Consider the following 26,260-nt stretch of genomic DNA (forward strand, 5'->3'; position numbering starts at 1 on the left):
TGTTCTCTTAGTAACATGTAGTAAAATAAGTGTGTTCTGACATCATAGTGCACAGCTTCATTCCCTGCCACTAGCAGAGGAAGAAAATAAGTCAACATAGAAGCAGAACCATGTTAATTTACTCTGTATTGTTCCATTTTTAGTATATGTACTGCCAAAGTGAGCACTAAGCAGAACCATGTTGATGATAATATCTTTCCACACACAGAATTCAAAGTAGAAATTAATTCTTGGGCCAGATTCTTGAAAGCAAACTTTTTCTTTTGAGTAGTTTCTTACAGGATTAAAATTCCTAGTTATATTTCTGAAGTTTTCAACAACAACTGAGGGTGCTTTGGGGGTTCCTTCCACATTAGCCATTTACAGTGAATTCCTGAATTTTACTGAGAATTTTTGTAACTTAGTTGCAACATTTGACAGCTTAGTTAACTGGGTTCTTTGCATTCTGAAGTGTCTCCTTTTAATCCTTGGGGGGGTTTTTTTTGGGGGGGGAGGTTTGTACCACACTGCTGCTCGTTCCACATGTTCAAAAAACTATACTTCCATTATCCTGATGATAGGCAGTTATCAGTGTTTTCAATTCGATTTCATGGGTAAGGGGCCCATAAGATCATCTGTAAATATTTTGTACAGTGGATATGTTCTCTTTCATTCTATGTTTAATACTGAACTTTCTCTCAGTGCAGATTGATGGGACCAAGTTCAATTAAAGGCAATCCTTCTGCAGATGTGTGTCTGTTTGCAGAAAAATGCCCCCCTCCAATGAGCAGAGGGAATGCAATGTGATGATTATGGGTCTGATGAGAGAGAGCAGGAGCCAGAGGAGGAGCAAGACATGTGGGCAGGAGGAAGGGATAGTCAGAGCTGCCACCATATATGCTAGTTAGGGAGGGAAGAGGGAGGGAGAGGCAGAACTAATACAGTGTATGCCAGGCAAAAGGAGACAATGACACTGTGGATGGGCAGGGGTAAGAGGGAGTGCTGGAGCCTTTCTCTCCCCACTTTGGCAGTAGTTTTGCAAGTGAGTAGGCTGGCACGATGGTGGGTGGCCCAGCATGAGTGTGGGACATAAAGAATGGGATTCCCCCCATGATGTGATTCTCTGTGTGAACATACATATACATACAATATCTATCCTGTAGCTATGTGGGCCTGGGAGAACGTCTGTAGCCAAAACAAAACCATTGTTTGCAATGAGGTGGAAACAATTCATATTTAACTACTATCATAGATGGCTATTATATACATTGTTGTTTCCATAAAATTAGATTTGAAAAATGGATTGATGGTCAAAGCAATTCATTCTCGAGACATAGTTTCAGAATATGGCATTTATCAGCTCATTTTGGCAGCAGTAGACTCTTTGTGAAATGGAGTTATCTGACATCATATCCTTCCCTGACTAATTGAAAGCAGCATGCTGTTCTTGAATCTGGAGACAGGGCAGAAGCAGAGAAAGAGAATCAGTATTGTAGCCTCATCCAAATCTTCAAGCTGGATGAAGTTAATGACACATCAAAGAACCATTTATTTGTCCTTTAACTTAATCTCATCATTAATCAACCATGCTCTAATTCTAGAAGGAATGTCGAATGCTTTAATATGAATCAGACAATGTGATTGGAGGGGCTATTCAAAAGCTGTATTCTGTATAACTTGTCATTGTGCTAATACGGAAGTAAAATCATATTTTAATTTGTCCAGTCCTAAGTATAACTTCGAACTACACATTACATCATATGTCATTGTTGTTAGGTGCGAAGTCGTGTCCGACCCATCGCGACCCCATGGACAATGATCCTCCAGGCTTTCCTGTCTTCTACCATTCCCCGGAGTCCATTTAAGTTTGCACCTACTGCTTCAGTGACTCCATCCAGCCACCTCATTCTCTGTCTCCCCCTTCTTCTTTTGCCCTTGATCGCTCCCAGCATTAGGCTCTTCTCCAGGGAGTCCTTCCTTCTCATCAGGTGGCTAAAGTATTTAAGTTTCATCTTCAGGATCTGGCCTTCTAAGGAGCAGCCAGGGCTGATCTCCTCTAGGACTGACTGGTTTGTTCTCCTTGTAGTCCAAGGAGCTTGCAAGAGCCTACTCCACCAAAGTTCAAAAGCCTCAATTCTTTGACGCTCGGCCTTCCTTATGATCCAACTTACACAGCCATACATTGCAACTGGGAATACCATAGCCTTGACTAGATGCACTTTTGTTGGCAGGGTGATGTCTCTGCTTTTTACGATGCTGTCTAGATTTACCATAGCTTTCCTCCCCAGGAGCAAGCGTCTTTTAATTTCTTTGCTGCAGTCCCCATCTGCAGTGATCTTGGAGCCCAGGAAAATAAAATCTGTCACTACCTCCATTTCTTCCCCATCTATTTGCCAGGAATTGATTTCTTGATGTTCGTTTTCTTGATGTTGAGTTTCAAGCCAACCTTTGCACTCTCCTCCTTCACCCGCATCAACAGGCTCTTTAGTTCCTCTTCACTTTCTGCCATTAGAGTGGTATCATCTGCATATCTGAGGTTGTTGATATTTCTCCCTGCAATCTTGATCCCAATTTGTGACTCATCTAACCCAGCCTTTCTCATGATGTGTTCCGCATACAAGTTAAATAGGCAAGGCGACAGTATACAGCCTTGCCGAACTCCTTTCTCAATTTTGAACCAATCAGTGATTCCATGCCTGGTTCTCACTGTTGCTTCTTGACTTGCCTATAGATTTCTCAAGAGACAGATAAGATGCTCTGGTATTCCCATCTCTTTAAGAACTTGCCACAATTTGTTGTGCTCCACACAATCAAACGCTTTAGCATAGTCAATGAAGCAGAAGTAGATGTTCTTCTGGAACTCCCTAGCTTTCTCCATGATCTAGCGTATGTTGGCAATTTGATCTCTAGTTCCTCTGCCTCTTTGAAATCCTGCCTGTACTTCTGGAAGTTCTCGGTCCACATATTGCTGGAGCCTAGCTTGTAGGATTTTGAGCATATAGCTGCTGCCAAAAACACACCCTTTAGTAACATGTAGTAAAACTTGCATATGTTCTCATAACATGAGATAGACCCAGAGTTGGTGCAGATTGTAACCAGGTTTAGGTGTCACGTTTAACCATTCATGCTGGGAGAATATGCTATAGGCAATTTTGTCTGTACAGTAAAAAGCTCCAAATGTGCAGGAGCTGTGGTATAGCTTAAACATAGTTTTGGCATAATGGGCTCTGAAAACTACAAACAAAAATCAAGGTCTTGTTTTCCTTGGAAAAGACACATATTTTTCAGTGTCAATTTGTACATAAAAAGCATTAAAAGCTCGGGATATATATCTGTTACAAAATCATAGGAAACTTTATTAATCAAAAGTATTAAAAAGTGAAGCTATTGTTTCTGGCAACTCTAGGGAGATTGGGAAGGTCAGGACTTATCCCAATGGTACCTGTGGATGCCATGACATCAGTTCCAGCTGCATGACTGGAAGTGACCTCATTGTATCGTTGTATATGATTCACTCAGAGTTCTGTGGTAAAAAACAAAGAATTTCAGGTGAATCCTAGTATCCTGTGACATGCTAATGTTACTTATGCATCCCAAAGTCACATAGCAGCATTGACTGACACCATTTTACACCTCATTTCTTTCACCACCCTATGGAGTTGTACTGGGATAGAACATCAATTGATATGAGGTTACCCATCAAAGAAAGCAATCAGCCCAGGCTGTAACACTCTCAGCCATCCTTCAGCTTTTGGTGAAACAAGATCTTACTTGTTTATATCCAGCCTGTGATCTCTCACACTTCATTGTAGAGCAGGGGGGGAAATATATCCATCAGTCTTGATCTTTTATGAGAAAAGCAAATTAGAAATGCAATAAGTAAATAAAAGTGCAATGCTTCCTACTTTCTTAAACCATTGGGGCATCTTTCTTGATGGCATTTACTTCTTATGCATAGGAGCCACCTTGTGATCTAGACTTGCCAACCCAGCAGTTTTGTATTCATAAAAGGTAATTAAAGCGAAATCACTGTGGTCATGGAAAGGAGGGAATTTGGAAATTTGTCAGGCATGAGTCATAGAGCTAAAACAGTTAACTATGGAACAAAGACTTTCACAGCTCTAAACTGAGGTTGGCACAAGTAGACAAGATTCAGTCCACTATCAAACGTAAGCTTTAATCTGTTATTTTTCTAGCTGGAAGAATATGTTCTAGTTTCTCCCAGAATAACAGTCATAACCAAAATGTTTAGTGATCTGGGGACTTTACACCTTGTGTCCTATTTATACTTTCAGTGGGGCTCTTGAGCATGCAAAACACGTTAAAATCTCCTAAAAACAAAACACTACTGTAAATCAGTAAAGAAATGCATTCCATTTTGTGGGCTATAACCTTGTCATCTTCATTTAAGATGTCTTTCTGTCAACACAAGGGCTAGGAGCACACAGCCCTTAAAACTTAGCTATATAAATGTTCCTAGGTAACATAGAACTATTGGCCATCTCATACCCTTGGCAGGAATGTGAAAAAGCAGAGACTGGTATATGTCAAAAGCATAATGTTACCTTTACTTGGCAAGGACAGGGAGAAAAAGAATGGCTCAGTGTGTGTGGGGGGGAGTTTTAATACATTACCTGGACATGATGGACATAATGTCCATTTCATGTAGCCCATTTCACTAGGTCCTTTTTCAGCATCCATTTAATCAGAGATCCATTTTGATAAACACCATCTTCACATGGAGCTAACAAATGGCTGGCAGCCTAGACAAAAACCTCAAGGCAATAGGAAGCTTTGAGAAGAGCCTGCCTTAGAATAAGCACAACTAGGTCATGAGGGACAGAGAATAACTGGGGAAAGCCCAAATTTATCCTGCTTCTGCATGGCCCAGCCCCAATATACACCCCGTTGTATTCTGTGGCAAAAAAAATGGAATGTCGATTTCTTCATATTCCCTTGCTGTGGGGCAACTGAGGGGGCAAGTTGGGCCAGCCCTGGGACCCCACCAGAAGAGGTCAGATTCCAGGGGGGAAAATGGATGTCAGCAAATAATGACCAGTGCCTAATTGGTCATGCAAAACTGTCCAATGAATGCTGATAATGCCTACGTGCAATCCATGACTGATGGCAACAAAGTCCTGCTGAAAAGTCCAGGAAACAAACACACAACTGCCTATTTTTTAGTCAAGGTCCTCCCATACCACAATCAAAGCTGCTCCTGTCAAATATCAACAACAGAAAAAAGAACCTATCCTGGGCTACAATAAACAATTTCGCAATGAATGCAACAAACGTGTCTAATCTCTTCTTTTGATTTGAACAACCAAAACAGCCTCTAGATTATAACCGTTTTCAAGTAAGTTTTTATCAGTGGTTGTTTTTTGTTTGCTACTGAAGTCCTTCAATAGGACTGTTCTCCTTTGACTAGACTGCCCCGTACCTGTGAGCCAAAGGCCACATATATATTATTTAAATCCTGTCAAGAAGAATTGATCCAACCATTTTGGTTGTTCAAATCAAAAGAAGAGATTAGACACGTTTGTTGCATTCATTGTGAAATTGTTTATTGTAGCCTAGGATAGGTTCTTTTTTCTGTTGTTGTACTCATTTTGAACTGTCCTTTTTTTCGTGGTGTACTCTTAATCCTGTCAAATATCAGGCTGGAAGCCAGTTGGAAATGGGGCTGGATGGTCAAATTTACTTAAGCATGCCTAGAACTGATCCAGACCAGAATCCTGAATACGTTTTCTGCATCTAGCAGCACAGTTGCTTGATTGCAGAGTTGGCCAAATAGCAACCTCCCCCCCACAACACACACAGCTGGAACAATGGAAGACAGCCTTTATGCAGTTCTAAATCAAAACAATATAAACTTGTCTGTGCAGCTCCTTTTCCATCATTTGAGGTTAAGTCTGTCAACCACTACTTTAAATGGGTGCATTTTCACATCTTTTTTTCTCTTGTAACTGGGTTAATTGCTAGATAAAAATCTTTGTATAGTCAGCATTTCTATAGTCTTGGTATAGTCAGGGGGGAAATGTATAGTATTGCTTAAGATTTATTTGCAGTTTAAACAGCAGAACTAACATTTTGGTTGCAGATTGATAGAATCTGTTTCCGTACATTAGCCTAACACTTAAGTAACAGTGTTTTGGAAATACAAAAATGCATTTCCAGCCTAGGTGAAAAATCAAGAATAAACAAATTTTTTCCATGGAGTCTGGGAGCAATTGAAAGATTTGTATGCATGTATATATGCATGTATGTATGCATGCATGCATGTATTCACATAAAATGCACATATTTTTCTGGGTACAAATAAGAGTACACTTGTAAAATTTCAGGTGTTACACATTGATGCATATTGCATTCTGCTTTGCTTACTAAATACTAAAACCTTCTGAATTACAGCAGTCAATATACATTAGCATAAAGTAAAATCCAATCCCTCAAACAACAGTGTACCAAACAAAACATTGTATTAGCAGGCTGTAGAACAAAGTGCAAATTTAGTGAGCATCTGCATTTTGTGCACATGGTTACCTATAGCTGGAAGTTCCCACAGAAATTGTTGCTCATGATCTAATACCTGCCCTGAGCCAACTGGGAAGGGAAGGCTACAAATTTGTATTATTATTATTATCATCATCATTATTATCATTATTATTATATGATTATTACTCAGTCAGATGTTGTGAGTTACATATCGCAGACACTGGGTAAAACCATCAACAGATTTTAAACCTTGCAAACTCTCTACATATCAGCAGCATTACCCAGATCTGTTCAGGTCTGTCACATGGACAGTGTCCCCTCCATGTGAACAGCTCCTGGAAGGGGGAGAATTGGGAAGAGATGGCTTGTTAGGAACAGCTGAATAACATCTTGCTGAGCTTATCCTCTCTGAATATAGAGCATTTTCTGTTCTGGCCCCCACTTGGTGGAACGAGCTCCCGGAGGAGATCAGGGCCCTGACAGAGCTTAAACAGGTCCGCAGGGTCTGCAAAAGGGAGCTCTTCTGCCAGGCATTTGGTTGAGACCAGACATAATCAACAGCGACTGACTGCTCCCCCCTGCCCCCCCTTCCCTCCCTCAGAATTCCACCAGTATGCTCTGGACCTGTTTGCATTGATGTATTGTTTATACTGTTATATTGTTATATGGTTACAACTATTAGTTATTATTGTAAGGTTATTCACATGTTTATAGACTGTTTTATGTGTTGTTCTTTGTTCTTATGTAAACCGCCCTGAGCCTTCGGGGAGGGCGGTATATAAATATAATAAATAAATAAATAAAAATAGGTAGGTAGATTAGATAGATAAGGACTTGGGTGCCCACAGGTGCAAAGAACAAAGGATTCTTGTCCTTCAGCTCATAGAAAGAGGAACTCAGATCTGTGCATAAGAATCTTTTCCAGCCTGTGGGCAGCTTTTGGAATTCTGACACAAGATGGTGAAGCTTAGCTTCAGTCACACAATGAAGATTCTTTTTCTATGGTGGCAGCAGCTGCCAAATCAACATTTAAAATATCTGCACAGCCAATCAAATCTCCAATGAGAAGTCTTGCTGGCAAAAGCCCTACCTGGCGCCAACAACATTCTAAAAACACTTGATGAGCACCAGGAAAGGAGCTGGTGGGCTTGTTTAACAACCTTGACTAGTTGTAAACACCTGCAGAGCTAAAGTTTTATGTCTGAGAATCCATTCTGCATCCTTCTTCAGTAATTCCTTGTTTTTCTTCTTTGATTTTGTATTGGTACCTTTCCCTGCTTTCCACTAGTTGCTGAAGCTACCACTATCAGGACCAGAAGACCCTGCCAACAATTTTAGCCTTGCTATGTGTTTTCTAGGAACTGTGCTGTCAGGTAACAGAAAATTCCACTGATTTCTATTCATATCCACTGGTAGTTAGCTTCAATCTTAGGTCTCTCACAGTGTCATTCTAAGAATGACACTGAAGGCTTAGAAGGGGCCTAGGATTATTAGAGTACAAAGAGTATCAATTTGGGTTTTAGTTTCCTACCAAGACGTTCCAAGAACTTTTAATTTGAAGCTGTGGTTTGGGATTCTTACTGCATCCCAAAGTTTATGTATCCACCATATGCTGCACAGATTGCTGTAAATACAAACATGCTGTTCCATGTGTTATTAGTGGGTGCCAGAGATTGTTCTGAATATAGCTTGAGGACTAAAGTAACATGACTATCTAGAGATTGCATGAATACCTGGCCACGGCAATTGGCAGATGAAAACATTTAGAAATGTTGTACAAAACAAGGTAAATAGCTGTAGTCGCCATCATAAAAAAGTGAAATATGTCCTAATTTTAAGATAGCTTTATGTGTTCACTAAGGGCACAGAGAAGCCATTATTTTATAATGTCACTAGCATCAAGTGGACTTTGAAAGGGGCAGAAGGGGTAAGGGAAAAGGCAAGGGGAAAGCCCAGTGGAATGCTCTGCCAACAGATAACAGGGTCCTGCGGAACCTTCATAATTTCTGCAGGGCCTGCTGTCAGGATCAGTCCCTGCTCTCTGCCATGATTATTGTTCGGTGAACCTGTCTGACTCCATCTTGAATGCTGTGTCTTTGCTGAACCATTCCCATGTAACCAAATGCCTGTAGTTTTCCTTTGATTCCCCCCTTTCTTTGATCCTTGCATTTTCACACTGCATATTCTCCCTGCTGTGAAACAATGTTGCCTGGTTCCTGTAAACATCTTATCAGCTAGCCTGAGGCGCCGGCCTGACCAAGGCCGCACTAGCTTTAACACCTTGGCAGGAAGCCTGGGATGGCACCTGGGTGAGGGGCTTCCCCCCTCCCTTGGGAACGCTCAAGTTTTGGGCAGGAGAAAAGTATTGATAAGTGCTTACTGTTCTTGTATTGAACAGACTTGACTTTGAATGTTATAGTGAACTGATCTGCTTCCAATTAAAGCTTTCTTCTTATAGAAGTTTTGTTTGTGAGTTTTGTCAGCGCTTGACACCTGCAAGACAGAGCTATTTTGCCAGGCTTCTGGTTGAGGCTAGGAATATAACACCTAATAACATCAAATTGGCTGGCCTCCCCCAGGAAAACATCTACTGGAAGATCAAGGGTAATTCAGTCTGTTCAAAAATTACAGCCTCCTCAGTAGTCATGTACTGCAATACTGTAATATGTTTTAAATGTAATATATAATTTCAGTGTTTAATGCTAGTTATGTTTGTATCTTGATTTATTTATTGATGTTATCCACCCTGAGCCTCATAGGATAGATGGGCTACAAGAATAAAGATTTATTATTTGTACATCTGCTGAATATATAAGCACGGCCAATGGCTTGCAAAAGAAAAAAAAGTTTTACTTTCCCCTGTGCCTTTGCTTTAATATTGTTAAAGTATGAAGTTATTTACTTACATTAGGTAACATACCAAGGTCCTTCTGCTGTTAGGACTCCAAAAACTGAGGGCCGTTCCGCATTCGTCCAAAATAGCACAATGGTTACTAATTGAAATCACTACAGTTTTGCCGTTATGCACAACGTCGTTGACAATCTGCAACACTCCTGAAACCAATCCGCAAAAAGCACTTCGTTGTGGCGCTTTCAGGGAAATCCCAAAAAGTGGATTCACGCTCCGGAAAGCGTTACACTCCTGCAACCAATCTGCAACACTAGCGGGAAAGTTTTGTGCGTTACCATTGTTGCGGTTTCTGCAAAGTCCCTCCCCCTGGCTCTCTCCTCTGATCTTCCGGCGAAGCGATCGCCATTTTTTTTTCTCCGAGCGAGCGGAGATCAATGCACCGGCAAGCCTTCGTTTACCCAGTGAGGCTTCCCCGGCTGCAGTCCCTCTGTTTAAAGTCACCAAGCACAAGCATCGCAGAGGCCCGTTTGCTGGTTTATTTTCACTTTATTTTTCACACTGTTTTCGGCCGAAAATCGCGCCCGTGAGGGGGGGGATTTTTTTCCCCCACTCGGGGGGAGCGTGGCAACGATGAAACGGCAGCTCAAACATCACCTGCTAGCTGGATGGGTCTCTCCGTTGCAACGAATCAACGCATATTCGTTGCAATGGGTGTGTGTGTGTGTGTTTTTTTTAAACCTTCCTTAAAGGGAAAGGGGCTGTTTGGGAGCATGATAACGGCCGCCCATTGGCTGCTTGATGGCCAGGGGCGGGACACAGCTCAGCAATAGTGCTTCCTTTCTAGTGATTTTTGCCGAGACCGGAACCCTGTGGGAAACGATAGAAACGCAACTGGATTCCACTACAAAGGCAGGTATGCATAACGACGTATTCCACTATTTAAAATGGCGATTTTTCGTTCCGCAAACAATTTGCTACATGGATCCCGGTGCGGAATGGCACTGAAGCAGTTCCAAGCTTTTCACCACATGTTGCATGACCTACTAAAGTGGGAACAAATGTCCACACATAGTAGATTTTGTGCTTTTTAAGTAGCATCAGGTTATTGCACCTTCTTGTTAAAACTGCATTCTACTGAACCAACAGAAATTACTCATAAATAGGTTGTGTTTAACCTACTCTTTTTCTTGGAACCACCATCCAAAACATTTCCTTGGTCTCTTAAAGCAGCACTCTACCTGTGTTTATTGCAAAGGCTCAGTTCTATCCAACATAATTGTGCTTCAGGATTATGTGACTGCATAAAACAAGAAAATGAGAAACCCCTAGAGGAATAGAAAGCTGGGCCTATTAAGGCACAGACAAATTTATGTGGTGCTCTAGGGACTGATAAAGCAAGAGCTGCATCCAAATGTGCTGCTGAATTCATATACCCCAGTGGGCCAGCTGAGTAGATGGAACTCATTGCCCGGCATTACTCAGGAGTGAATAACAATTGCCTTCACAACTTAGCCGAATGAGGAAATTCCAGACTTTGGACAGGAGAAATAGCAAAGTTAATTCACACTGCTTAGGAGCCCTAACTGAACCACGGAACCTTAACTTATATCTTGATAGGATAATTCTTCAGAAAACCAACAGTGCACATGTCTTTCCATAGAGGAAGTAAAAGACAGTTCTGTAAGGTAACTGACTAATTTGTGGCCATGCTACGTGTAGGGTTGCAGCGGCTAATGCAGGATCTTACACTAACTAGATTGTTGCCCCAAGATCCTTTACTAGCCCTCAGTATTTTTCACAGCTTCTTCTGCTCCAAGAAAAACATGGAAAAATATAGCTTCCACTGCCATTGGTTCGTGTCTCTGTACTGGCACGACTGCACCAAATGTCAGTGCTGGAAATCTGTTCCAAGCAGCCAAAGGGAAGATAACAGTTGCATGACTTAGCAGTATATCAGTTGTACCGTATGGCCCCAAAGGCCTCTCAACTGGCTTGACAGACTAACAGCTAAACCAGCTATGGGCATTTGCTTTCAAGGAAGGCCTGCTGAGTTGAATGGCAGGTATTTCCAACTAGATGTGCATAAGATTTTAGTCAGAATAATCTTTCATCTAGAAAACATGCCTGGTTATGTGTATCAAAATTTGCAAATCGTGATTATTAAGAGGCACACAGAGTATGAGATCTAGGACTTCTTCCACACGAGGCTCCCATTTTATAAACTACCTCTCTATATAACAGAACCAAGTTTGAATCCGTTTCACTCTGGATATAAGCTTTCATGTGCATGCACACTTCCTCAGATGCAAGGAAACCGAAGTCACTAACTATTACATATAGGTAGAGGTACAAAACGGAAAGCAAGGCAAGAGGCCAGGGAAAAATATAAACGTGTAGCAAGTAGAAAACAAAGTTGGCTCTTTCCCTTGATTTTGTACTTCCCTCTGTGGCCTCAAGATGATGGAAATAACCAACTAGTAATGGGAATTCCCAGGGAATATGGGAATAACAAAGGCAGACTTTGCCATGAAAGAAATACCCACCACAAATGATGCTTCTTTCAAAGAAAATTTATTGCACACCCTAAAATTCAATAAAATTGTGTGTTTGAAAACTGGATCAATGACCATCTGTAATATTTCAAATGCCAAATTTTTAGAAGGCAGAAGACCATAGTGCTAAAAATGAATTGGACAAAAGGATTATTTCTGATGATGCGAGAACTGAACAGGACAGAGAAACAGGATGGTGTGGTGATATGTGGGCAGAAATAGCCTTTGTAGCCCCAACGGTGAAAAGAGCTCTTTTTCACTCACTGAGAGACACGATCTTTCCTTTTTAAAAAAGTGCCATCATTCTTTTATAGTAGTGTAGGAGTCATTTCTCAGAAATGAACTGGACTGTTCATACAAAAGGGGGCAGGAAGAAAAAACACTAAGTAGGTCAGTTTCAGTCAACTTCTGTTCTTCCGCATGGTCTTAAAAATTCATTTCCTCGTTCATGGAACCACTTGTTTGATACTGTGGCAAAAAAAAAAAACACGAACAAAATATTAGGCTCCATGTATCCCATCTATTTCCTGTAACAAAATGCTGCTGTGGCAATAGCAAAAGACAAGTGGGGTGCATTGTAAGCAACCTCCAATTTAAGTCCCCCCTTGGAGAGCACCAGCAAGAAGTGACTGTAAAGATTTAGTGAGTGGCTCATATCCCAAAATTATGTTTCAAATAGGCATCAGTCTGCAAATCAACATTAAAATGATTCATTCGCTCCATGGATAAAAGGAGAACAGAATAAAGGCTCAGCAGAGGTCCCTCTGCACACCTCTTTCCCGTCTGATCCTTGGTCACACAGTCATATACGTACTGTGGTCTGGGACCCTGAGGAAGAGAGGTTGAATGTTCATATATACATTCGGCTGCAATAAATGCTGGATAATTTCCCGCTATGGTAGTTGGGCAGCATGAAAAATGGAAGTGGGTTTACATGCCAGTATCCCCTCATGGGTGCTACTTTGGCCACAAAACATGGGCCCCCACCACCACTACTTTAAAGGTCTGTCAATCCCGATGTATACTGAGATTTCAGATGCACAAAAGCGCTACTTAAAATGTTACTTAAATATGGCATTTATCCTAGCTATCTATATGGTATTGTTGCTCTGGAGATCACTGCAGATCATAGTTCCAAAACTGCTTACTTTGCCTTGACTTCAAAATCATGGAGGTAAATTAAACAGTGAGGGAATCTGAACGGAACATTACCCAAAGCTGTCACAGGATAAAATGACAGACAACTTAGTTACTGATAATATATCCAAACCCCAGATCAAAAGCTATCTATCATTTTGTCCTTTGACACCTCAGAGAATCTGCTATTTCTACCATTATGACCAAAGAGAGGATTTACTTACCCCATTTACACCCTACTAGCACTGGGCATGCTGCGTGCCTTGTTCGGTAATCGCCCTCTCCACTTCTGAAGAGGTTGTACCAAAATACTGCTGTCCCCTGGAGAGGAAAACAAGACTTTACTAATTTAAGTGAGTATGAGCAAGAAAGACCTAACTTCAAAGAATACCTGACAGCTTTTCAAACATTTTGCCTCTGCAAGCCCTGAAGATTTGGCTTGAACCGGCTAAGCCAAAAATGCTGTTTGTTTTTAGGAATTTGCAATTATCAGATGCCTCACTTCTTTTGACATTTCTCAGCTACATCTGTGAAAGTGTTCACTTATTCATTTACATTGTTCCCTCGAAGTCTGAACTGCCTAAATTTTCCTCAGTGGAATTCTCAGGATAGCTGATCTTCATGTATACTGTATGGCTAGAATTGCCCATAATCTAAGAATTGGTTTTAGTTGCTTTCAAAAAGACATAATGTGACACTCACTATCAGATTCCTAACCGGGGGGGGGGGGAATAATGTGGCTAATTCAGAGGAGAAAGAGGCAATATGGCACTGGAATTGCAGCAGTAGTAGCTGGAGAAAGACACTGCACCAAGTTATGAGGAACTTACAACAGAGTCCATATATGCACGGGGGCGTAAAATGCATGCCATCTCCTGCTTGTTAGTGGGATCGTAAGCCATGTGTTGGCTGCTTCCTGATGGGAGACCCCTCCTGCGTTATTCCACTTCCTTATTGCAGCTTTTCCCTTCTTGATGAGGTGACAGCAAAGCTGGAAGCATGGGCAACCCGTATGTTTCCCCCCGTTCCTTGACTTGTCAATCAACTCAAGCCACTAATCCCCTCTCAGCAGGGTTCTTGGGGACTCAAATGTCCCCTCCAGGCCCAAAATTATTATTTTTTTAAAAAAAGGAAACTTCCACATTGCTTTGGGGACATGCCACAACAATAGAATTATGTTAGAATTTCTGACTGGCTCGAGACTTATGCTAGCCATGGTGATTGTACCATGAGGATCACATGGTCACATTCTTTTTGCCCACCAACATTTCTTCCCCTCCATGGCACATGAGGTGGCCACCATTTTAGACGACCAAAGCAATGCATCCACGTAGCTATGGCCATTGAAGTAAACAAACATAGTCTGATGAAGAGTGCTTGCACTCTAAAGCTCATGCCTTGAATAAACCTTTGTTGGTCTTATAGGTGCTACTGGACTCTGATTTTATTGGGCTATACTTCAGACCAACATTTGAATCTAAACATATCTTGTGTGTTCACAATGCATAATAAAAATACAGAACATAGATGCCATGCTAATGGGGAGAGATCTGCTTCATGACACCCCCACACACATACACTCTTTGCCTGTTTATGACATCCCACCAGAAAACAAAAACATGAATGTGTTTCAGGTAGGGTTGCTGGCTACTCCCAATGTATAACTGTGCACTTTGAAGAGAACATGACAGTACATTTTATTTCTACAGATACACGGGTATGTCAGTTTGTGTTCCTGTTGCAATGCGAATTGCAGAATTTTTTTGAAAAACCCCAGGATCTGGAAATGGAGAGGGGAGGGGAGGTGTGAGGGCAGGCAAACCGCTACTGAGACTGTTGAGCGTTTCTTCTTTCAGAGAGGCTTGCCCCGGTTTGAACCTTGTTGTATGCCATAACAAAAAAGGGGTAGCAGATTCTGTTGCTTTCCCTCATCACAGGGCAAAAATGATCAAAACTCGCTCCAACCCTTGCACAGCCGTGGGTTGCTGCTGACGTCATGAGGAAGCTGCATTAAAATCTGCAAGCAATGAGAGAGAGCGGCAAATTCCTCATGCAGAAATGGTATTGGGGAAATATTCCCCCATCCCAACTTCAGTCTAAAAATCAAAATGGTTGACTATCTGCCACAACTGGAATGTAAACTTCAGTGCTTATTAACTGATGAGCGTTTATCAAACTAATAATTCCAAAGCAGTCTCATCCTGTCTGTGCTATTTCATGAAGGAAAACAGCCGTCATTTCAAAACTGAAAAGTAGATTAAACAATCTATCATTAGATTGGCCCAACTGTGTCGGATCTTGGAAGCTAAACTCTGCCTAGTGTTTGGATAGGTATTCCTCCCAAGGAATACCTAGGTCACGACATGGAAGCAGACAATGGCCAACCACCTCTGAATGTCTTTTGCTTTGAAAATTCTACCTGGGGTCACCACAACCACCTATGACTTGACAGAACTTTCCACCACCACATATTAATCATGCCAGCGGATTCTTTGTCACTCATCTTGTCAAAGAGTTGATTGGGTAAAAATTGCCCAGAAAGAATGCTTGGGAAGAGTAAAAATGCTGTTTAGCATTTAATTTATCATTTAATTAGGAAAAACACTAATTGCAGACAATGTCAGCACTCACCTTTTGGGGCCAAATTGCAGCCCCAAAATCTGGGAAAACTGTTGCCCCTCCAGCTTCTACATCACTCATCTGAAATACCAACACATACAGAAAACAGCTGAAGATTTAGCATCACAACCTATTTTAGTCTATACAGCTATTTTAGTCTATACAGAGTTTAATTAGATTGAAGACTGTTGGTTGGGATTAAAATACAGGAGTATAGAGTACCAGTTCTCAACGGAAATGAAATGATTTTACAGTTTACACCAGACCAAAAAAAAAAAAAAACCCTACATAGCCATTTAAGCTATTTTTAATGTTAATGAAGTGCATCTCTGAAGCCTCTGTGTGTCTGACATGTGGCAGTAAAACTGATACTATGTCTGTGCTAAACAACAGTATCAGAGCAGTGAACCACAAATGCCACTAACCAGCCCAAACCCTGAACACTACGCTGAGTATGTTAGACAATAATCACTGGCACTGCCTTCCTGAAGGAGATGCAATTGCTACATTTGGGCTTCTTAGATTTAGCCACTGGGCTTATAGATACACATCCAAATTCTTGCAGTTAAAGCTAGGAGTGTGGTCCACTGCAACAAAACCAATAAAAACACTGCTCCTCCACCAAAGGAGTAAACCCAAAGTTGGATTAAATCTTTGTGATGCTTCAAATGCATATACATTTGCAAGCATCACAAAGATTTAATCCTACACAAAAGTATTACTTTCCATTAACCTCAAATTATGTAGATAATTTGCCAACCCGTATGCACATTTCACTTGCAATATGAAGTTGGTAGCCAGGTAATGCTGAGCTGCTGCATTAACTTATTTTGTTGAGAGGAGCAAAGAGGTTTGGTGACTCAGATTTCCAGTACTCTGCCACAGATATTGTCAGTCTGGCAAACGTATGTGCATGCAGAGAGAATACAAAACGGGAATAATAATATGGCAGTAGAGATGTCAGGAGAAGCCAGTACTAGGTCAGAATTAGGAAACCCAATACCAAAATCTTAGAAACCCATGCTTAGTCAATTTTAATAGATGCTGCACAAACGTATATTTATACTTTGCTCTCTAAACATGCGGTGTTGGACAAAGCATTAAGATATGTCAGCTGGAATAAAAGTTTCTACTGCGAATAGATTTACTACATTTCCCTCCTGGGGGCTGGGGGTAAAAGCAAAAATGGAGAGCTTTCCTGAAACACTCACAACATCAAATGCTATCAGGTGCAGCCTGATAAAGATGAGAATATCCTCAGCACACATCCTACACAAATAACCATTTTGGAATAAATTTCTCAATCCCTCTAAACAAAAACAATTCTACTTTGAAAATATTTAGCTCATTCTGAAGCTAGCATAATTTTAACAGTGAACACAGTAAGTTGTATTCTTTTTCCTCCACAGATACCACAATGGCATCAGTTGCTGAGAGTGCCAGGAAATTCCCACAGTCAGGATCTGCCACCAGTAGTAAATCCCTAAAATTCATGCAAGTGGTTATATTTACACTGCTGATGTTGAGGAAAAAATCTCACCCAGCACTTTTATACTTACATAATTTAAAAAAGTGGCCACGCGATTCCCAGTCCCTAACCGCTTGAAAACATCTGGTTCATCTTTCTATAAAAAGAAAGTAAACTACAAACTTCAAGCACGCAGCGAAAGTCACAGAGGTACTTACATAGTTAAGAAATGTTGCTAGCCTATTTCCTTCCGTTTTGACTGTGCTGTCAAAGGGCCGCTGAAACAAACAACAACTTTAACCCAACTTCTGAAGTGGAATGCGTTTCTAGCACTGGAAAGAGAATGTGCAGCCCAATCCCTACGCATGTATATTTGGAGTCCCAGTAAGTTCAATGGGACAGACAGTCAAGCATGTAGGTACAGGACTGCAGCCTTAAAGGCTTAAGCTAAACAGCTTGATACAAGATGCATTAACATAGCATTACAATGGCAGCAAACTTTATCTAGCCAAGCTATGGTTATTTAAATACATACATCACAAACCCTGGGGAGGTGTTCTTTTATTTTATTGGGGATTTATTTTCAGTGATGATGCTATGCACACAGGAACTTTCCTATCATAGGAATTGGGGTTCCCAGGTGTCTTCTTGTGTCACCACAATTGACATATCTATTAGACCCACCCCACTCCCACCTAAATTTGACTTTCACACACTGCTAGAGATGCCAACCTCCGGAAGGGGGGGGGCTGGCAATATCAAAGAAGTACAATCTCCTATGCTTCTGAACAGAACAATCCCTGCACTCTGGGCTGGTTGTTTGCTCTTCCTCAGGGAAAAGGTGCCTGAGATGGATTCAAAAGGCTGTGGCCAAAGCCTGAGCAAGGGGGCTAAAGCTTTCTGGGTAGGATGAGGTGTCCTCCCTCCACCAAAAGCCTAGAGCCCGGCCACAGCTTCTTCCTCCTCACCTTCCTGCAGTGTAATCTTGCAGAAGCCAGCCCTGCTCCTGACTGGGAATATGCACCAGATGGACTGCCAGCTAATCATAAGAACATAAGAGAGGCCACGATGGATCACTCCAGCCCTCCGTGTGACACAGTCACCAAATCCCAGGGAACTTCAAGGCCTTTTGTGTTACCAGCAGGATCAGAACTGAAGAAGTCCTCCCACTGTTGTCCCCCAAGCACCAAGAATAATACCATCACTGTCCCAGTCATAAGGGGAAAAAAGGCGCCAGGATGGATCAGGCCAATGTCCTATTCAGTCCACTAATCTGTGTCGCACAGCAGCCAAATCTTGAAGGCCATCAAGAGCCTTTGCACCACACAGGGAAGGCCATGTGAATTACAACTCTTCCAATAGCGCATGACTTCCGGAAGTGTGTCCAGCTGACATCACTTCGGGGGGTCCTCAAAACCAGAAGAATACTTCAGGGGGTCCTCCATGGTCAAAAGGTTGAAAAACACTGCTCTAATGTGTTGAAACAAAAATAATGATTCTTGCTGAGACAATGCTGTCTTTCTAGATTAATGAGAAGTTAAGGTCACAAAATTCCAGAAACCGTCATTATTGTATCAGGTCACATTAGAGAGAATTTTAACTATCTTCCCTCACAAAATACTACAACTGAGTGTGAGGGGAAAGATAACAGGAAAGAAATAAAAGGAAAATAAATGATGAGGTACAGGGAGAACTGTGAGGGCACTATGGTATGCATACAGAAAAGGGGGTGCAAGGAGATGTAAGAAATTGATAGTTGAGGTGCAGAGGGACCTCTACGGTAGATGAAAGTGTAAACGATAGGTGCAAAAACACAAAAGAAAAACAGAATAGAAATGTCTGAGAACAGAGACCTCTGTAATGAAGCAAGAAGCAGGAAGTGCTATGGGGTGAAGTAGGGAAAACAAGGGATTTCATTGCAGAATGGGACAGCAGAGAATCAGAATTCAAGAAAATAGATACCAAGCTTGTGGGATGTGGAGTCAGGATGGGGCAAAAGCACTACAGAGTATAGAGATATATTACAGAAAGATTAGGATTTGGAGTTAACATAGTGATGTGGCCCTCTTGTGTTTGTAAAAATGTATAATGGCCTGAAGAAGGATGCATTTTGCATACCCCAGCTATAGGAGAATGTGAAATAGGCACATATTAAAACAATTCAACTGCCCCCAAAAGCTATTCAAGTCAACTGCCAAAGAACCATTGTGGACATTTTAATTACTGTAAAGCAACAGTTTACAGCAATTCTAGTTTTAATCTGTGTTGCATACAGAGCCTGGAGGACCCATCCAAATCCATAATAAATCCAACTGTTGATTTCCCATATCCTTGGCAGTTAACCATCAGTTAGATTCCAAGTGCAACACTTCCCCAGACAAAGAGGGTGGATCTTGCTGCTTGTTTTTGAATCCTGACTTTGTTATGTTAATCTTCTTGAATACAAAGGCTTTAAATGCATGCTGATTTGTTTCCAAATTAAATTGCCCTGTTTGGATGGCACTCTATTCTAATTTTCCGCTTGTGAAAAAAAGGTATTCTTTTTCCATGAAGGAGTACAGGAAAAGGGGAACTGAACATGTTGCCTGAACAAGGCCAACACAGCTGCAGCAACAACAGAATAAGAAAAAGGTGATGCTAGACTGAGAGGGTTAGCTCAGAAATGTTGGATAACACAAATAAAATTTGCTTCGCCTGAGCTTTTTTTTTTTTTTTTAATCCAGTACTAGCTAAGATTCCTGCTAAGATTTTGAGTAAGCTACCAAGATCATAGATATAGATCGCCTTTAATGGCATACAATTTAAGATAATAAAACCTAATAAAGTGTATCTGAAGAAAAGAGCATTAAATGCAAATGCTTGGGCTGTTTTTGAAAAGAAGAATGTTGCAAGGTTATCTTTGAAAATTAAAACATAAGAGGCTGGGCATGCAATCCTAAACACCCTGAATGAACTTAGAAGCGTGTAACACTGTTTATGTGAGTTCCTGATGGATGGATACAGATATTCAGATAAGCCATTTAAGATCCTCATCTCAAGCACTGATTCTTCTGCCCGTCTATAAAAGGTGGGCACCAACTATGGATGGGCCATTCTCAGGAGTGACACCTCCCCTATGGAATGTCTTCAACCCTAGAAGTTGGCTCCTACCTACAATTACAGGTGATTAGGTGTCACACCAAAATGTTTTTGTTCACTCAAGCTTTAAAATTAAATTTATCTCCTTCCCCATTTTTAACCTGCCTATTACAGTAGTCACTACTGTGTTCTGTTTTTATACCAGTTTTATAATACTGGTCCACGAGATAATAAAGGTTGGCTTTATTCCTAATGTTTTAAATATTTTAAATTTTATTTTAAATAGTTCCCCCATTTTATTTTAAATAGTCTACTGCACAAAAAGCTGGTGTTCCATAACAGTGGCCACAGTTACCATATCTTCTATGTAAAGCCACCTAGATCATTTAATCTTGGAGCTGCAAAGTGGTCCCACTTGAGTCAAGAACCTTGCATGTCATCTGATCTTTTTCAGGCTCAAATATGACAAGGGACACAAGACTATCACCAACCCACTTCATCACATTCTTGAATTTCTTTGGGTTCACTCCACTTCATCAGCTACCACTTGTATGGGATAGAAAACCTTTGAGTGCTATGATGTCATAACACAAAACTTCTATGCCTATTATAGATTAACTAGGAACCAAGCCCATTGCATTCAGGAATATAACAGGCGCTAGACTGGGGGGGGGGGGAGGGAAGAACCCTGTGGACGGCCTCCCCCTTCCCCCAGGGCCTGGAAAGGCTGCAGGCAGTTGTTTGGGAACTCACTGGCAGGGCAGCTCTCATGCAGCAGGGATCTGCAGCCTCTGAGTGGGTGTTAAGCTGAGTGGTACTGTCATGAGAAACGCTCCTCCTCCAAGCCCTTAACAGAAATATATTATGTAGAACAGATTGTATACACAGCTATCTATGTGATTTCAAGATGATGGAAGCCACTCTAAGCCAGCCTATATAAATATTGGGGAAACATAGTGGGAAAGATGTGTTTGATGGCAGCCAACCTGTTCTGGTAATTTTAAGATGACTGTATGTTTTGAGATAATCAAACCATCCATCACCAAGGGTATTTCTTAACAATTATACTTTGGTACTCATTAGAATAGCCAGAACACTCCAAATAATTGGAAGTATGTTAGACAGAATTTCTGTGGAGCACTGCAATATGTCAGCTATGGCTAATGTGTGGTCTTTCAAAGGACATGCATTCAATCCCACCAACAACCAATGGCATGATGTTTCAGTGGCAACTTCCTAAACAAAACTTCCCATTATGCTGATAGTTGACCATAGCTCATATTGTCACCATTAACCTACAGAAATGCAAAAGAAGTTTGATACTGAGGTACTTACCCTTGAAAAGTCAAAATGTGGCTCATATTGTCCTCCCATGCCATAATTAGCAACCTAACATGTTGAGAAAATGATAATGCTTTCAATAAAATAAATGTCATTCGAATATTTGTTCTGTAGATTTTTTAAAAAACCCAACTAAATCAAGTGAAACCAACTTCAGCACATTTTTGTCTTGGATGGATTTCAACAGCAGCAACGTGAGAAGGCATGACCTCCACCTGTCAGCATACCAGAAGTTCCCAATTGTGCAATGTACTCCAGACTTTTACCACTTAATATTTTGGACCTCTTCTACACTGACAGATGCTAGCAACTTCTTTAATAACCAGTACTTATATACACTGATCTAAAATGAACTCATCAGATTAAAAAGCAAATATGGCAGCACTTCTAATTAAAAAGGACGATGAGAGGGGGAGCATGACATAAAATTTTATACAAGATTCCGAGGAACTATTTTCAAGTCAGGTCAAGCATGCATGAATATGAAAATCAGTTCTGTGTGATGGCACGCCATGCAACACCTGCAATGGTACATAACCAGTTGCCCCACTAAGCAAATCAGGAAGCCATCCTTATGCTGGAGAAAGGCTTCCAAGGTTGGGGGAAGTTCCTCCGTCCAAAAGGAGGATATAGATTTGAAAATATTTTGACAAATTCTTTCCATGACAATTATGTGGATATTCCCCTTGTTGTTGTTAGGTGCGAAGTCAAGTCTGACCCATCGCGACCCCATGGACAATGATCCTCCAGGCCTTCCTGTCCTCTACCATTCCCCGGAGTCCATTTAAGTTTGCACCGACTACTTCAGTGGCTCCATCCAGCCACCTCATTCTCTGTCGTCCCCTTCTTCTTTTGCCTTCAATCGCTCCCAGCATTAGGCTCTTCTCCAGGGAGTCCTTCCTTCTCATGAGGTGGCCAAAGTATTTCAGTTTCATCTTCAGGATCTGGCCTTCTAAGGAGCAGTCAGGGCTGATCTCTAGGACTGACCGGTTTGTTCGCCTGCAGTCCAAAGGACTCGCAAGAGTCTTCTCCAGCACCAGAGTTCAAAAGCCTCAATTCTTTGACGCTCAGTCTTCCTTATGGTCCAACTTTGATAGCCATACATTGCAACTGGGAAGACCATAGCCTTGACTAGATGCACTTTTGTTGGCAGGGTGATGTCTCTGCTTTTTAGGATTTGCCATAGCTTTCCTCCCCAGGAGGAATAATTATAAGATGTGAATAATTATATCAAACAATACATGAAAGTGGCTTTGAGCCACTGAAGCCACTACATGAAGCACTGCTATATGGAAGTTGCTTGCCCATACTCTTTGGCAGCATTAATATATCACTTGTCTATGACTGGTAAATCTGCAGTGCTCATGACCATTTTCTCTTTAATTCCAGTTCAGAACACCAGTCTGAGAGGGAGAAATGAACTCCCATTTGCCCAGGTCCCTGCGTTCAGTTGCCACAGCCAACTGATCCAGCAGAAGGCTTGTTAAAACATGAAGCTTTCAATCTGTTATCCATGTGCAAGGGAAAGATTAGGGGAAAGTTGCATTTGTGTCAATATCTGAATGAACCCTCAGGACTGCCTAAATGAGTGGCATATCAATAAATTTTCAAACCAGGAGTGGATTCAACAGGACAGGACACTGATATGGAACCCCCAAGGCTGTACTGCTCGTAATGCGCCTCAGCACTGACCTGCAGTAATTCAGCTGTTTTCGCTGTTAACCCTGTGATGTGTTCCATTCGACTATTCACCTTGGCAACAACAGGATCATCTTCCTCTTCTAGCCACGCACTTGCAGAAAAGAAAATTTTCATCCATGAATTAGAAAATCATATCCAGTAATTGTAAAACACAAACTGAGAACACTTTAGGGACCAGGAAGATGGCAGGAACCAATACATTGTTTCTCTGAGTTTTAGCCTTCTTATAATTCCAGCTTTTTAAATTTTGCATATTTCTAGCAATTCTGTAATTGCAAAACATTAAAAAATTGCAAAATATAAAAATATAAAAACATAGAATTTGCAAATAGTTTTAATTTATGCATAAAACAGTTTTTATTCCTAGAATCCTTACCTTTTAGATACCCTATAGCTGGCTACAGTTAATACACCAGTTTTGGGATCACGCACTGTAGCTCTTGCCAGCTGTGGACAATGAAACATAAAGATTTAATAATTGAAGTATTACTGAAAGTATGTTACAGAGCATGGGTTCACATCATAACCTCCATTTTCAAGCATATATGACACAGTGATGTTGCGAAACAACTAGAAATTTATTCTGCACACTGGTGCAGAATTCCATGGCAAACAAAATTTAACTCATATGAACTCGGATTCCATCAAAAGCTACATAAATAAAGCAGTAATATCTGAGCAGTAATATCAGGGCTCTCTCAGTCTCACCTATCTCACAGGGTGTCTGTCTTGGGGAGAGGAAAGGGAAGGTTATTGTAAGCTGCTTTGAGACTCCTTCTGATAGAGAAAAAGCAGCAACCAACTCTTCTAAATCACATCACCTAAGAACCAGATTCTAAAACAAAGACTTCCAGCTGTCCTGAAATCTTCTGAACTCATCTTGCTTCAGTGCAATCTGACATGAGTGGTAAATAGAAAATGCCCGTATGTTAGGATGTTCTCATATTTTACAATGACCAATCTGGAGCAATGTACAAGCACACAGTGAATTAGCAGACACAACACATGGGAACACATATTATGCCTGTGTCAGTTCACCATGCAGACTACTTCTGGTTTGGACAAGAGCTTAAATAAGATAAACATGGGTAGTGCAATGACAACATATCAAATATGTGCACCTCCTGTTCAAGGCACTTGGCACTTGCAGCATGTTCTGTACTGGTACTCCAAATGCTGTATGACAGGTGTGGCTCAGCTCTCCAGATGTCCATGCACTACAGTTACCATGAGCCCCTGCCAGCACAGAGCTCATGGTAACTATAGTCCATGGACATTTGGAGAGCCACAGACTGGCCACCCCTGCTGCAGGATTTGCTCTCTGGGTTCATCCTAAAGAGCTAGTGTATTTAACATTACAAAGAGAAATATTCCGGATATGGTCGCAAAAATATTTTAATAGAGGATGTTTATATATAAAATATCATGCATTTGTTATAGAGCAGTGCTGTAATATTAAAGGTAAAGGTAAAGGTATCCCCTGTGCAAGCACCGAGTCATGTCTGACGCCCTCTAGCGTTTTCATGGCAGACTCAATACGGGGTGGTTTGCCAGTGCCTTCCCCAATCATTACCGTTTACCCCCCAGCAAGCTGGGTACTCATTTTACCGACCTCAGAAGGATGGAAGACTGAGTCAACCTTGAGCCGGCTGCTGGGATTGAACTCCCAGCCTCATGGGCAGACAGCTTCAGATAGCATTTCTGCTGCCTTACCACCCTGTGCCACAAGAGGCTCTTGCTCTAATATTAGTCCTGGAGAAAAATCAGTTTTACTGGAGCAAACAACGCATTTGAGTTTTGTACAATGTTTTAGGCAAAACTTCAATGTGTGCACTTGCTCATGTCCCCAATTAACATGCATGAAGAATATAAATCAGGCAACTGATACACCCATACACCGATTCCCATCTCTTTATGTTTAAATATTAGATTTGATATAAAACTAGGCATAGACAGGCACTAGGGTCAGAGGGGAGAAAATCTTGCAGTCTGGCAGAAGAACCATAAAACCTGCAGTCAAGGGCTTTTGAAACACTTTACATTGGCTTCACATAATGGAATGCAGCTGCCTTTTGTCTCAGTTTCTTGACCAGCATGCACCATGCAAAGTTGCTGTACTGATGAATAAACCTCGTTAGCTACTATATCTATACTGCCTCACCCATTCAGTCATCTTATCAGTTTCTGATATGTAGAGGCACAGGAGCAAAAATACCAAAAAGAGTTGCAAGGTGTGTGCAATTTGATTTGGGTCAGAATGATTCATCATATCAAAATCACAAGATGTCATAGTCCCATTGTATATGGCACTGGTCAGACCACACCTGGAGTACTGTGTGCAGTTCTGGAGGCCTCACTTCAAGAAGGACGTACATAAAATTGAAAGGGTACAGAGGAGAGCGATGAGGATGATCTGGGGCCAAGGGACCAAGCCCTATGAAGATAGGTTGAGGGACTTGGGAATGTTCAGCCTAGAGAATAGGAGGTTGAGAGGGGACATGATAGCCCTCTAAGTATTTGAAAGACTGTCATTTGGAGGAGGGCAGGATGCTGTTCCCATTGGCTGCAGAGGAGAGGACACGCAGTAATGGGTTTAAACTACAAGTACAACGATATACGCTAGATATCAGGGGGGAAATTTTCACAGTCAGAATAGTTCAGCAGTGGAATAGGCTGCCTAAGGAGGTGGTGAACTCCCCCTCACTGGCAGTCTTCAAGCAAAGGTTGGATACACACTTTTCTTGGATGATTTAGGATGCTTTGGGCTGATCCTGCGTTGAGCAGAGGGTTGGACTAGATGGCCTGTATGGCCCCTTCCAACTCTATGATTCTATGATTATCCTAGAAAACTGGGGGAAAGGCCTGAGCTGGACAGCCCAGGCAAGCCCAATCACATCAGAGCTCAGAAGCTAAGTAGGGCCAATCCTGGCTACTATTTGGATGGGAGACCACCAAGGAACACTAGGGTCATGGTGTGGAGACAGGCAGTGGCAAAGCACCTTTGGATGTCTCTTGCCTGGCTGCCAGACCAATCCTAGA

The 26,260-nt window shown here is 41.5% G+C and overlaps 1 protein-coding gene across 4 annotated transcripts in view; it reads right to left on the bottom strand.

The window, feature by feature from the left end:
• Positions 1 to 11,880: 11,880 nt before the first annotated feature.
• The window catches only part of P4HA2 (prolyl 4-hydroxylase subunit alpha 2), a 67,387-nt gene continuing 53,007 nt past the window's right edge, over positions 11,881 to 26,260 (bottom strand). For 2 of the 4 annotated variants that reach the window (XM_077326890.1, XM_077326889.1), the window contains 7 exons: positions 23,598 to 23,668; positions 23,213 to 23,312; positions 21,515 to 21,568; positions 17,193 to 17,258; positions 15,646 to 15,714; positions 13,239 to 13,335; positions 11,881 to 12,345 (listed from right to left, as the gene is read on the bottom strand). In XM_077326890.1, the coding sequence (XP_077183005.1) occupies positions 12,275 to 12,345; positions 13,239 to 13,335; positions 15,646 to 15,714; positions 17,193 to 17,258; positions 21,515 to 21,568; positions 23,213 to 23,312; positions 23,598 to 23,668 (528 nt within the window). In that variant the 3' untranslated portion in view covers positions 11,881 to 12,274. The other 2 variants (XM_077326891.1, XM_077326892.1) reach the window with 2 other exon arrangements.

This window comes from Paroedura picta, chromosome 3 (assembly GCF_049243985.1).
Source record: "Paroedura picta isolate Pp20150507F chromosome 3, Ppicta_v3.0, whole genome shotgun sequence".
Taxonomy (NCBI): Eukaryota; Metazoa; Chordata; class Lepidosauria; order Squamata; family Gekkonidae; genus Paroedura; species Paroedura picta.